Source organism: Epinephelus moara, chromosome 19 (assembly GCF_006386435.1).
Source record: "Epinephelus moara isolate mb chromosome 19, YSFRI_EMoa_1.0, whole genome shotgun sequence".
NCBI classification, from domain to species: domain Eukaryota; kingdom Metazoa; phylum Chordata; class Actinopteri; order Perciformes; family Serranidae; genus Epinephelus; species Epinephelus moara.
In genome coordinates, this window is record NC_065524.1 from 13668459 (window position 1) to 13682729 (window position 14271).

Below are 14271 nucleotides of genomic sequence, written 5' to 3' on the forward strand. Positions count from 1 at the left end.
GGGGGGGGGGGGGGGGGGGCTGGCCACAGAAACACTCCAGGAGAGGACTTTTTAATAAAAGACCCTGCGTGAGCAAAATCCATTTCACCAGGCGGTGGTGGAGTGTTGCCAAGCTTTCTCCTATATGTCTGTGTCTGCTCTCTCCATGTGGCATGAAAGAATGTGGGTGTTGGAGCACACCCGCGTGCTTGAGTCTACCCCATTAATAAAACAGTTAAGTGTTCGACACACGTTGCGTTTCTCATAGGGATCCACATGCTGGGTTTTTTCAATCAAGTCACTTTACTGCTTTTATCACAGCGGCTTAAGACGAGAGGCTTGGGGTTAAGGTTAAAAGTCAATGGTAAGCCAGGGTATTGGTTTGTGTGTGTGTCTTTCTTCGATGCACGAGTAACAGGATCCTTCTCCTCACCAACATTCATCTGGACCTAGTTAAGTAGTGCAGACGCTGCTAGTTATCACAACACTGAGAGAGCTAGCTGGCTAATCCATCGCGCCACTGGGCCCACACTCTGACCAAATTAAACCTGACCAAATAAAAACAAGGCACACACACACACACACACAAACACACACTCCCTGCAGCTCTGTGACCCCACAGAGCTGAGCATCACCAATGGGGTGACTGTGTGCCACATTCCTCCTTACCACCATGCAAGGTTTTCTCAAGTAGAGCGCGTAGTAAAAATAAAATTATATCCCCCCCTCGCTCAGGCCCCTCGAACACTCAGGTCTGATTACCTGTCTGACACAATATACACCAGAGTCCATTTACTTTTGTGTGTGTGTGGGTAGTTGGGTGGGAAGGGATGATTAAATTGTCTAAATGTTCCCCCACATCAGAGGGCATATGATATATGATATGACATAAAGATGATGTGGGTTTAGGCAAAAACGGGGGAGGGAAGACTCAAATAAAAAAAATGCAGTTTTTTGGTGGGCAGCTGGGGGTGTTGAAGGGTGACAGGCACCACATCTGGAGCAAGCACTACACTCTATGTAGCTGTGTGTGTATGTGTGTGTGTCTGAGGTTGGGGGATCTGTCCGTCTGTGAAAGCAGGCAGCCTGTTATTTCTTGGCACCGGTTCCCCCAGAAACACTGGAGGCTTTGTCGGAGGCCCCTCTGTGTCATTTAGAAGTTGTAAGTAAAAGGAAAAGAGCGAGAGGTGATCAGTGTGTATAAGAGAGGCAGATTTTTTTTCTTGCCCTACCTCGAGTATACAAGGTTGAGCAATGCCTGTGCAAAAGAAGTAATGTCTGTCTGAGTTAGCGTCTTTGTTTCTGAGTTCATGCCATGTCCAAGGCCGATCTTGTCTGACTGACCCGCGCCTCACCTCAGACGACAGCTTAATGGTTGTGTCCTTGCCACTGTGACAACAATCTAAACATTCTCTGGAACACTTCAAACCACCCCAGAGCTTCCCCTGCAGCCCCAAATCGCTCTCATATGGCCTAAATACAGGGCCGTGTGAGCGGTGTGCGTGTCTCGACAAGGTGGGGAGGTGGTGCACTGACTATTTGTTTCAACAACGTAAAATCGGCAGAAACAGAAACCTTGTATGAGACACTTTTCTGTGGTTGTTTAAAGTTGTTGTAATTTGTTCAAGAAGTATTTCACCTCTGGAAAGATGGTATTTCACAAAGCTGGGCTGTCTGTGCAGTTGAAAGACGCAAATACTTTTGAAATTGGTGCTACATGACCAGAGAAACAAAGAAAGAGGGCTGTGGGATTAGCTTTTGCTCAAAAGGTAGAAAACACCACACTGGACCAATAGACGCCCCTACTTGTGGGTAACATTATGCAACTTGCCTGTCTGAAAACAACCCAGCAGCAGGATGGTAATCATGGATGTATTAAGAGACCTGGATACAGCATTGGCAGCAGTGCCCTGTTCGTTCCTATGAAAGTTCCTCGGTGGCGCATATAGCCAAAGAAGCTCTATTTTCAGGGTATGAAATTACTTACATCATCAGTACTGCTTCCTCATTATTGGGCCCAACAAGGCAAGGCTGATATTTTTAGACTTTACAAATGCTATTGAACCCAACTAAATAAATCTTGATGGTGGCATAAGTAATTTCACAGGGGTTGTGACGCTCAAAAAAAAGTATCCACTGATTTATGGTGATCTCTTTGCCAATGTAAGTCTATGGAAAAAAGTCTCCTTGGGCCCAATGGCATCACGTGACGGACTTCAGTAATTGCAGTACCACTGTTTGGACACTGTTTCAAGGCCTGGCGCACTTCCTGGGGGCCTGATGCTAATAAATGACTTCATTGTTAAGCTACACAGTAAGCATGAATATGTTTTTGAAAACTTCTGAGGCCAGAAACAGGCAACGCAGTAAGTGAATTTTGGTTCATATCTAATAAGCATTGCTTAGATTTACAATTTCTTTTTAGTCTCCATTTTAAATGTAAAGGAAACCATATGGTGCACAATTCCCCAAATTCTTACACTGCAGCTAAACAGTGCACTAAAATATGTTTCTGAAGAGATTTCAGGTGATAAATAGGCAAAACGTTAACAGACTTTTGGTTTATATCTGATCAGCCCTAGTTTTACAGTTTGATCAGAGTTTGGTTGGAGCTTCAGAGAAAGAGAGACAGGGGTGGCTCTCTCTCTCAATTCACTTTTATACTCTTTGTGTGCGTGATGGCGGCAGGCATTCAGACAGGGGAAGTACCATTTGTAGTTAGAGCAAACAGATTGTAAATGAGCAGAGAGATCTAGGCACTGGTAAGATGGAGGGAAGTTTACCACAGCTCATTTACATACCCTACCCACACTGCTATGCTGGTTGAAACCTGGCAAAGTATCCCTTTAAACTGCTTATTCTAGCAAATCCCAAACCAAATATAAGCCTAATCTGGACGTAAAAATGGTCTTACAGTTTGACAGCTAAAAGCCCAGGGATAAGTTGTATCTAAATACAATAAAATATATTGCTGAATGAGATTATGATCATATACTGACAAAACTGTTTGTACTGAGTTTGTATGATTATTCTACCATATCATTTTACCATACTAACAGCATCTCCAAACAATAAACAGAAAACCAGACTATTTCGTTCCAGTTTTTTTTAGCTTGAAATGAAAATGTCCTTCACTGCTATTGATGATGTTTTCCCTGTAGCATCAAACATCTTAAAGGACATTATTATATGTGGTTGAAAAGTCAGTGGACCAATTGGTGGCCCATAGGAGGATTCTGCAGTGCATTAATGCCTTTTAAAGAATCGTTTCTATGTTTTCTGTTTAACACACTGATCCAAAGTCCCAATTTGGACAATGAGAGTGACGTTCCATTCAATGTGATGAAACTCCACAAAGCGTCTGATCAAAGCAGTTGTTTGGAACATTGTTTTCCAATAAGAGAACGGACAAAAGCTTGGCTTGTGCTTAGAGGATGTGGCAGATGTTAGCTGAAGAACAGATTTAGGAAATAGCTTTGAGTTTATTCCGTTTCCTTACAACAATAGTGAATTACACAATATATTTGTGATGAGCATGGTTTCACTTACAATTTCTTGTTTGTTTGTCAGGGCCATTAATTTTCATTTCATTTGTTCTTATTTATGATGTTTATTTGTACTAAATTTTCTTGTATTTATTTTGCATGCATTATTTATTAGCCCTTTGTGGTTAAAAAACCTGACTTTGAAGTAATACTGCAACGTGTGGTTTCTTACTTCAACTGTGTTGGAAATGTTTATTAAAGTTATTTGCATTGCATTTTTTAATTGCTTTTGGGCGGAAATCAAATCAGTGAAGCGTGAAGGTGTACCATGACACTACTTTTTCTTTCAGCTTACCATCAACTCTGTGCAAATCTGCAACACAGAGTTGTTAGACCTTCTGCAGTAATGATGCTGTTATGACTCTGACACTGACCAACAACAGATGCTGAACTCACACATTTCAAAGTCTCCCTCTCCGTCTTCAAATCTCAAATATGCATCTCCACACAACCGCAAACATGCACAGAGTAAGTCCTGCAAGCAGCCTGCAGGTGTAGCATAACTCACATCATGACCACCCATTACTGTCAGTATACAAAAATACTTACTTCTCCCATGCTACAAAAGGACAAAGTGGAATTAACTTTACTAATGAACTCATTTACAGAGTTGTTCTGTTGTTTTACAGTGGACACAGCTGGTCGACTTTTCTGTTTTTGGCTTACAGCTGAGGTGTGTATACAGTAGAGCCTGTGTGTTCACTACTATGGTATGTCAGCTGGTGCATTCCCTGCTGATGTGTATCTCTGTTTCTTAACATAATGAAAATTCTCATTCTCTCCTTCTCAGGAAAAGAAAGAGAAACCAAATCACAGAAGGACAGACGGAGAGAAAGCTTTAGAGTGTGGCCATAAAAAAAACGTAGTGACTAATTGGCCAACACCCCTGTTAATGAGTGTTTGCCCCTTGGTTAGACACATAAGGAGGCCGTAAAGAAAAATAAATAGAAACAGAATGAGTGCACGAACCCCACACAGCTCATAAAACCTTGAGTTTCTCCAGCACATGCCACTTAGACCTCACCAGAGTCAAGTGCAGTGACAGACACCTGCATGACTGCTGCTCATCGTGCTTGCAGGTACTGATGTGCCACTGTTTATTAGACTGCAGGAGTGTGTTTATGCGTCAGCTTGTGTGCGTAAATGTACTAAAACATGCAGAGGAATCAGAGACAGCTGATGTTAATTACCTGCGTTTCAGCATGAATCCTCTGCAATTTTGGTGAAATGGAACACAGCAACAAACAAACAAGTCGGACAACCTGGGCCCTAATTAGCCGCAGTTGGATCTGTAAGTACGCTGTTTGCATACATTTGTATAAATGCAGGCTTACATGTGAGCTGATGAACCACACAGTATGCAGGTCCATGTGGTGAGTGTCTGTGTGTGTATTTTAATAGCGCTCTGATTGGAGACAGATGGAGGCCGACACGCAGAGGTAGCGCAGAAAGCCACGCATAATCACTCTGAAATGGAGAGCATTTGGAGAGAGACAGGAGAAGACAGGGAGGGAGATCAGAGAAAGAAATAAAAAAAACAAGTTGGGTGAGAGTAGGCCAAGCGAATGGAGACGGCCCCCTGAACCAGTCTGAGAGGAGAGGACAGTGAAGGCAGAAAGATATGTGAGGCAGTGTGCCACAGTAAGTGTGTGCACATGTGTGTGTGTGTGTGTGTGTGTGTATGTGTGCAGGACTGTGTAATTCAGTGTGCCTGGCCGCCAGCCTTGACGAGGTGATAAAAGCTTGTTTCCTATAAACACTAATGATGTTCATTAGTGAAGACCTGAGGGGGCCCACGGGGGCAACACAGGGTGACTGTGTTTGTGTGTCTCCGTGTTAGTCAGTTTGTGTGCTCCTGGCCCTCAATCCCATTAAAGCGGCTGTTATAAGTACCCATCCTGGGTCTAATTGCTGGTGTAATTGTCCTGACCCAACAGGTCCACTGGTGTTTCTGAAGGCTGCAGCTCACCGGGCCTGCTAAGTGCTCATTGATGCCTGGCTGCAGCTACGTCTCACTCAGTGACCACAGAGAATACCAAAGCTTAACAGTGAGTCCCAATCCAGATGCCATCAATATCCTTCATATTATAAGCATCTAAAAATGTAATAAGCAAATGGATCAGCAGTAAGATTGTATTAATCACTGCACCTGACGCTGATATAAAACTTCCCATGGTGCCTAAATAATTACTCCTTTTTGCTAACTAGGCCGATAGTCGTCTGTTAGGTCCCAAACTGATGCCCTCCGAGCTGCCTGATCAGCCTGTAATCTATACCACACCACACAAAGTGAAGAGCAGTGATATGTCTCATTCTGTGAAGGCCACAGGAAAGGTTTGGTCTGAAGACCTTGTGTTGAACAGTCGCAACGCAATCTGGACACCACATTTCACTGTTTTCCTCCCTCGACACAACCTTTCACTTAGACAGGCCTAAATTAAAAACCCCTCTGAAATGAAACAAAACCCCCTTCCTGAATCCCTTAACCCCCCCTCAATCCAGCTGGAGGGCTCTTGAAGAGACAGAGCAAAGGTGGTTGGATAGGTATGTGCTGGACGGGAGGAACTAGTGTACATTTATCCCCTCTTGAGTGTGTGTAATGAAAAAAACTAAATACTGAAACGCTGGACATTTTTCAAATGATTATCATCTCTGTGACAGTAATTTCACCAGGGAGGACTTTCTCTTGGTTTTTAAATCATTACAGGTAACACATATTGATGAATAGGGACATTTCAAAAGAGGTTCCATTAAACTGTCAACAGGCCAAAGGAAATACATACCTCTAGTGGTGAATCACAGAGAAATCTCCGGAACTGTGGAGGGAGGCAGAAGGGTGGGGGGACAGAGAGAAAAACAGTTAGTTCTCTGGGTCAACCACTCTTTTGAAAAAGCACAAATGAAAACCATACACGTCTCCACTGCTGTCCTATAGTTTATCCCTCCCTGTTTTCTCCTCACTCAGGTGTCACATATCGAATGCAGCCCCCCCCCCTCATTCACAAAGGGACATAAAAGGAAGATTGTATTTACACAAATGAAAACATTTAGTCTTTCAACTGAAGCTCACAGTCCAGAGAGGACATAATGACAGCTTAAATAACGCTGCCGTCAAAATAGCCAACCTCTGAACAAGCTTTTAAATGTGCATGAGATATCAATTACTGGGGGAATTTATGTCTGTGGAAACATTAAAATCTTTCTTCCATTCTCTCTACTATTTCCTGTGCTCCTTCTTTTTTAGCGCCAGGGTTGAGAGCAGTGTGTTTACAGACGAGCTGACCTGCAGGACTGGAAGACAAACGTAGCACGCTTCCACGTCTAGAGCCAAAACCCCCATCTATAATGAGAACCAGCACGGCCACAGTGGAGCAGTGATGGACAGCTTTTGGTTTGCTCGGTCTATCTCACCCTCATGCGCCACACCACAGTTTCAAGTTCATATTTCACAAGGAAATGCTACAATCCAGCTGTGTCTTTCATTTGCAGATATGTTCGACGTTGGCTCCACTGTCTGGTGAGCAGGACGAAAGTCTAGAATAGCACCAAAGTATCATAAACGTATAATGGGGAAGTTTCAGACAGGACTAAATAAACAAGAGGGGGATATGAACTATGTAAAACAACACATAAAATAGGAGGTTAGTTTATGACATTCTTTATTAACCAGTGGCTCCAATAACAATGTATTTGTTTGCCCTCATTCAAACCCTGACTCTAGGCTTTCTAACTTCTCTGCCACTTATGATTTAAAGCTGGGGTATGCCTTTTTGAGAAAAACCACACACACACACACACACACACACACACAAAAGGCAGAATATGAAAATACACCCTCCTCCTATAGCTCTCCCCTCTCTGTCCTAAGCCCCTCCTACTAGAGTGGCATGGACATATGCACATACTTCATACATTACATCCATACATTGATTTATTTAATTATATTTCATTGTAGAGCTGCTCACAGCACATTCGCTTATCCTTTCTTTGCCCACTCACTCTCACTCTGTTTATCGACAAAAAATGAGACGAGAATTACCTAGCTAGCACATCTACCTGCTGTCCCTCCACTACACTTTCAGGCACAATATAGATTACTTCACCAGGAAGAGGGCAGGCAGCAGCTATGGAGACAGACTTTCAGTCAGTGGCTGTAGCAACTCAAATTCAGCCAGCACAAACACCAGCATCGAGTGTCACAGCAGGGTGGGTCTTACTTGTGTAACGGCAGCAACAGAAAGTTCCTACAGCCACTGACTAAAGGTCCATCTCCGGAATGCTGTTGCCTGCTCTCGTCTCGGTGAAGTAGTCCATAGCGGCAGGGAGTAAGGCAGAGGACATGTTGTGATTCGAGGCTCTAGCTAGCTACATAACAATTAACTTGAATTAGCCACAGCTGTGGGACTTTAGCTCTGGTTAGCAGAGGGCTGAACTATTATCTGTCCATCTCTGAAATGCTTTGCCGATACTGACAGGTGTTTTGTTGTGAATGAATGAATGAATGAATGAATATGAATGATTATTTTATTTTCGTGTCTGGACATTTACATGACCCATCCCACATGGGATTATACAGACACATTAAATACAACAAAACAAACATTCCGGCTCATTGGACAGCACAATATCTACACATAAGCCTCCCACAAATAAATCATACTCCAGGATATATACCAACCTATCAACACACCCACAGCCACCTAACCATAAAACAAAACACAGATCCAAAGATACAAAACAAAACAAAACAAAAACAGAGTTCTATTTGTAACAGACATAAATAAATACATAATTGATCCAATTCATAAACTAATAATATATATCCTGTATCCAGACAAATAAACAAAATTAAATAAATCAAGATAAGATTTGAGACATTTATCTGTTATAGGTTATTTTTCTTCTCCTGTCCCATGCTTTGAAAATAAATTCAGCTGTTGTGTTTATTTTCAGACTCTCTTTAAACAAGACAATGCTAGATACCATTCTCCACCACTGAATCAGGTTTTCACCATATGAACGGACATGCATGTGTATCTGCATTAGTAGAACAGCCTATTGGCTAAATGACCAACCACAGGTCATTTAGTAGAACAGCCTATTGGCTGTTCTNCCACCACTGAATCAGGTTTTCACCATATGAACGGACATGCATGTGTATCTGCATTAGTAGAACAGCCTATTGGCTAAATGACCTGTGGTTGGTCAGTCTCCTGTCACTGGCTAGCCAGAAGGCAGTGCAGAAGTCTATCTTTTTTTCTTGGGCAACTTTATAACAATATACTCAAGGGTTATTATTGTTTTTTTGCCCAATGACGAAACTGCCTACCGCATCTTTAATTTCTGTCATGACTGTTTGTATTTGGAATAAGACCAGTTTCTCACAGTCTCTCTCTCAATAAATGGATGAATCAAATTTATCTTGGTACATACAGCAGCTATGCACAGCCCCATACTGGGAGGGAGATCCCTCTTTCCTACATATTAAAACTAATAAGTCCTATATGTAACTGGAAATTCCCACAAGCGCACCAACATCTTCTGTCTGTGTGTGTGTGTGTGTGTGTGTGTGTGTGTGTGTGTGCACAGCAGTACAGCTAGTAATAGCAATGACTGCTGAAGGCATGGTTCACTGGGTGGGACAGTCTTGGCTTAGATGCAACTCAAAATCCCGCCAGTATGCTGAACTCCTCCAAAAGAGCGTGTGTTTCTCCGTTTGTCTGCCACAGCTGATGTGTGTGTGTGTGTGTGTGTGTGTGTGTTGATGACACTAACGCAGTGTTCTCCAACACGGGGGATGTTCTGGCAGAGAAGGGCTACAGAATGATGCACTGTCATCTGTCATTTCTATTTTACCTTCGCCTGAAGCAAACAGTTTTCACTACCTTTCAAAGTCGCCCACTTGAGTTGGATTCCAGTCATAAAAATGACTAAATCCACAAAATATTAGTTAAGTTCCAGTCGAAAAAATAAGTACATCTATAAAATATGAGGATCGTGGAAGAAGACAGCGAGTGTACAGAGTTCAAAATCAACCCAACTAAAAAACAACGCATGCAGTTCTTGCTGAGAGCTGTTGTACTGAGCTATAAAAGTCTCACAAACAGTGCACCCTGCAGTGCTGAATACTTCAACAAGATGCAGCACATTGCCTTTACCCTTGTCTCAACCTCACACTGGGACAGAGTGGAGCAAAGGGGAAGGACAGAATTGCTCAGACACAACAATATGTCACTAAAATGTCAATTTAACTTTACACTGTCCTGCATCATTAGGCCAATGGTACTTGCAATATCTTTACATGCAATTACTGAAATACTCCTTGAACCTACATCTTCACCAGGTGGATCTCACTAAAAAGCCAAGGACACTATTGACAGACAGCCCACCCTTAATTATGCATAATGTTAAGCCTTAATAAAATGTAAATGGGTGAGTTGTAAAAAAGAAAATTCACCCCCCGTGCAGCTGTCATGTAGGGGTAATGGAGACCATAACCATTTTTTGTACCAGGCTGTAAACATGTTTATTTCTGCTGTAATGTTGCTCATTTTAACACTGGGGTCTATGAGGGGCGACTGGCTTCTGGAGCCAGCCTCATGTGGCCATTCAAAGAACTGCAGTTTTTGGCACCTCCATATTGGCTTCATTTTTCAGCCCTGGAGGCTGCCGCTTGGTCAAAACATATCTATCACTCTCTAGTGACTGACTGCTGTACAGTTTATGTCAGTCGACGGGACATGGCCCAAACTAAAAACTAAAAAATAAATACATTTTTCCCAAAGATGGTTTCTGCTGTATGTATGTTCAAGTGCTTGTTTTACCAATAAGTTTGGTTTTAATTAGTTATTTGATGCTATAAAAAGGGGGTTTGACATCATAATTGACAACTGTGTGTGCCAATCGGTGTGCTCACAATCAATAGCGCTGCTCTTGATTGATAAGGTGGGTGCATGGGCAGGAACTTGATACCACAGATATCACTACGGTGCAGCGTCTGGTTCCAAATTACATCACAAACAGGATTACAGTGGCTGTATTCGGGTTTTTTGGCTTCATTTTTATACAGAAAGAGAAAGTGGAGATGTGTTGTCCACACTGCATGAAATTATAATTTGCATACTATTTAAATTCAAATCCACTGGCATGCTAGACACCTGCTAAACAGGAGTATGTTATAAACATTCTACAATTTCCATTACCTATGTGGAAACTGTAGTGACTGCATCTGTTTAGTTGATAATGATCTTTGCTCATGCAAAAAAATACTTATCAAGTTCCCCACCTGTGTAACCATGCCAGTAAAGTGTAATTTTCCCCTCTTTACTTTGCAGTGACTACTGCTCTGCCAGTTAACAAATTACCAACAGCAAAGCCTCCCAATGTGTAATATTGCTGGAAGGCACAAATGAAACTTTTGTTCAAACCTCACAAAAAGAAAAAAAACTAAATGTTTTACCAACAGAACAACAGCTGCACTTATTAGATGACATCATTTATAGAGGCTATGCTATGACACTGACTGCTGTGTGTGTGTGTGTAACTGTGAATCTCCAACTGACCTTGCAGCAAACGCTGTATTAATTTAATTAGATGAGTTAGTGTGAACTTTTATGCATTAGAGCCTGTTAATGTATGCAAATGCATACTTGGATGTAGCTTCAAGCTTCCTCATTCCCCCTTTTACCGCCTTTACTAGGCACTCATCCGGGGGCTGATGGGTAATCATACCAAGAGGAAGGAGCAGAGGAGTGCAGCAGCTTTCCATGGCTGTGTTAGCCCTGCTTGGCTGGGTGAGGCCGCTCTCCTGGAGCCTGGCAGGGTTGACCCCTCTCTAGCCACTGACAAACAACAGACCACACGTCCCTGCCAGGCTGACACAGACGCACAAACAAACAAACAGACAAAGCTCATTACCACGCACAGACTCGGCAGGAGATAGACAGTCTAATGTGTAGGTCCAGTCACTCAGGCATGAAGACAGCAAGGTTATAAACATGCGAATACAATCTCAGCTTCCTCTCTCTCTGTATCTCTAATACAACAACGCACATGCCTGTAAACGGAGCCGTGTCCAGAGTGCCTTCTGGAACGTTCTCATCTGCAACACATGGAGTCCATCACTTCCTCTCTAACTCTCCCTTTCCTATAGTAAACACTCATCTGTGTACGATTAGAAGGGCAAGCAGCCGTCTCAAACACACACATACATATACACACACACACACACACACACACACACACACACACACACACAAGCTGTAGTGTCTTCAGTCACACACATACAGCACATATAAACACATGCATCTGCTTAAACCTAATTGCTACTTAGACCTCTCGTCATTGTGCTCTTACTTGCTCAAATGCTGGACTTATTTTAGCAACAAGGTTTCTGTATTCACTCTCACATACAATAAAAAACAACCGATTTCTTTCTCTCTTCACCAGACCTTTTCAGACCAGATCATTGCTTAGTTCAGAACCTAGCCTGCTGCACAGATCAATGGGTAAATATAAACCAAATACTATGAGCTCTGACATAAGAGGAATGGTGCTTATAGAAGGTTTTATTGAATCTCTCATTATTGTGCATAACCGTGTTGCAAATAGCATCAAGCTCATCTGTGCCAAAAGTTATTTTCCTCATTCATTTCTCATTTTTACTGACAAATTTTATTGCCATTTCGCAGCTTTTTCCATATACTCCCCCCCCCTTTTTTTCATGTGTCTTGGTTAAGGTCCTGGCCATCAAGAAGAGTAAATACAGATTTAACAGGATTTGTTTTCCTGAAAATGAATGCCACATGTGCAGGAACTCAGAGTCACGGCTCAGCAAAACAGTTAAGACCAGTAAGTGTGAGTAAGAGTGTGCATGTGTGCACGTGTGTGTGTGTGCATGTGTGTCTAAATAATTGCAAGTTTGTGCTTCAAGTCTGTCAGGAAACCATGATTGGATGTGGAAGGAATAACGTCTGGCTCCCTTCCAGTCATGGTATGACAGGAAATGCATACATCCTTAAACAAACAAAGCCTTTCCCCTCCAGGACATCATACTGTCTAATGGTAGTGCAATTTTGGCAGGGTAATTGAACTTGCGCACACACACAAACACAAACACACACAATCTCTCCTATCGACTGGCTCTGAGCCAGCCTGACGTTATTCCACATTCTGTCCCTAGGTAAAACTTTAATGGATTAATAAATACCTCCACAAATACTAAATGACCCAACTTCCTAGGTAGCAGCAGCAGGCATAGAATGGCATGGCACCAAAATGTGCCATCACCGCATCAACAATGTGTTTCCCATTTCTTTATGAATACCACGGGACAATGGGGGGGGCTCGGAGCTTCTGGGAAGAGAAGTAGGCTAACCAGAAGTTTGACGGGCAAGAAAATAAAATCAGCAGTGTTCAGTTGCTCAGGAGAGGATGTCACAGCAGTGAGTCCAACTAAGGGGAATATAATAACGTCCAGTTTGTTTGAGTGGGAACAATTAGGGATGACCATGTGCAAATTACAGCACAGCATCTCCAGTTCAGTTCTGGTATTAAAGTAACACTTCACGCCCCAAATAATCATTTGTATATCAATTACTCACCTCCTGTGATGTTGAATTTCTGAAGGAAACTTTGATTTTCTCACATGCCATCATGGTAAACAAATCCAAAAAAGGAAAAAAAAATCTTGATCAATTGAAGTTAAAGGGGTCCATGTTTAACAAACAAAACTATATCAAACAGTATATCAAATATAGCTTTGCTGTTGTTTAACATGGCCTCCCATGACTTCAATTCATCAAGAATTTCTCCAACGTAACACAGGGTGAGTAATTGATAAATAAATAATTTGGGGGCTTCCTTTAACAAAATAAGCTATTTACAAAAGCTTATACCAGGAGGATGTTTATGTCTGTCAGAAACTGACTTGTGTTGACCTATAGATTATCTACATGAAGCATAGAAAATGTGTCAATCCATAAGTTGTGCATATTATCGTCTTAATTAAACCCTGTCAAAATTAATACATAGTGTTGTTACAATCTGGACTCCAATCATTTCTCTATACCATTCCCTATGGTAGAGATGTCAAGGTAAATTACAATAAATGGGCTTTAGGTGTAATTAACCTCACCTTAATTCACTCTGTGCTCTTACACTACATTCAAACAGTATCCAACCTGGAAAGTCCATCAGTAAAAAAAAAAGAACTCTGGCAACCAAACAGACAGCAGAGTTGTTTGCGCAGCTCCACGCCTTTTCATTTTTTATTTCTTTTTAAAGTTATTCCTCCAGTTCTTGAACCCATCCGATCCCAGTACAGTTATAAACCTGAAGCACATACAAATACACACAAACACACATTCCCTTTAATAGAGCTAGTGTTATGGCACTAGGAAAGAATCTGCCACAGTCTGCCCAATCTGACAGCTTTTATTATTTATTAATTACCTTACTTTTACAAGCTGGAGAATTCAGTAATTTACTGAGGGCTGCTGGCAGGAGGGTGGAGGAGGAGGAGGAGGTTGTTTTTCCAGCCCTGAGGGACAAAGGGCCCTCTCAGGTTAGCGAGAATGGCCAGCAGTTCTGCATCCTGACTAGACTTTATTTTCTCCTCTTTTATTCATATATAAAGTGGAGAAATGGAAGTGTGTGTTTATATTTTATAATATCACTTATCAAATTCTACTGCAGAGACTGGATCACTTAATTGGCCTAAAAGGTTCTGCACTGAGCTGGTTTAAAT

General features: G+C 42.0%; 1 protein-coding gene across 3 annotated transcripts in view; it reads right to left on the minus strand.

Annotated features, from left to right (window-relative positions):
* Window positions 1-14271, minus strand: part of LOC126406327 (arginyl-tRNA--protein transferase 1) — a 69324-nt gene that overhangs the window by 30978 nt on the left and 24075 nt on the right. For all 3 annotated transcript variants that reach the window (XM_050070534.1, XM_050070532.1, XM_050070535.1), the window contains exon 8: window positions 6308-6340. In XM_050070534.1, the coding sequence (XP_049926491.1) occupies window positions 6308-6340 (33 nt within the window). The remainder of the gene's footprint in view (window positions 1-6307; window positions 6341-14271) is intronic.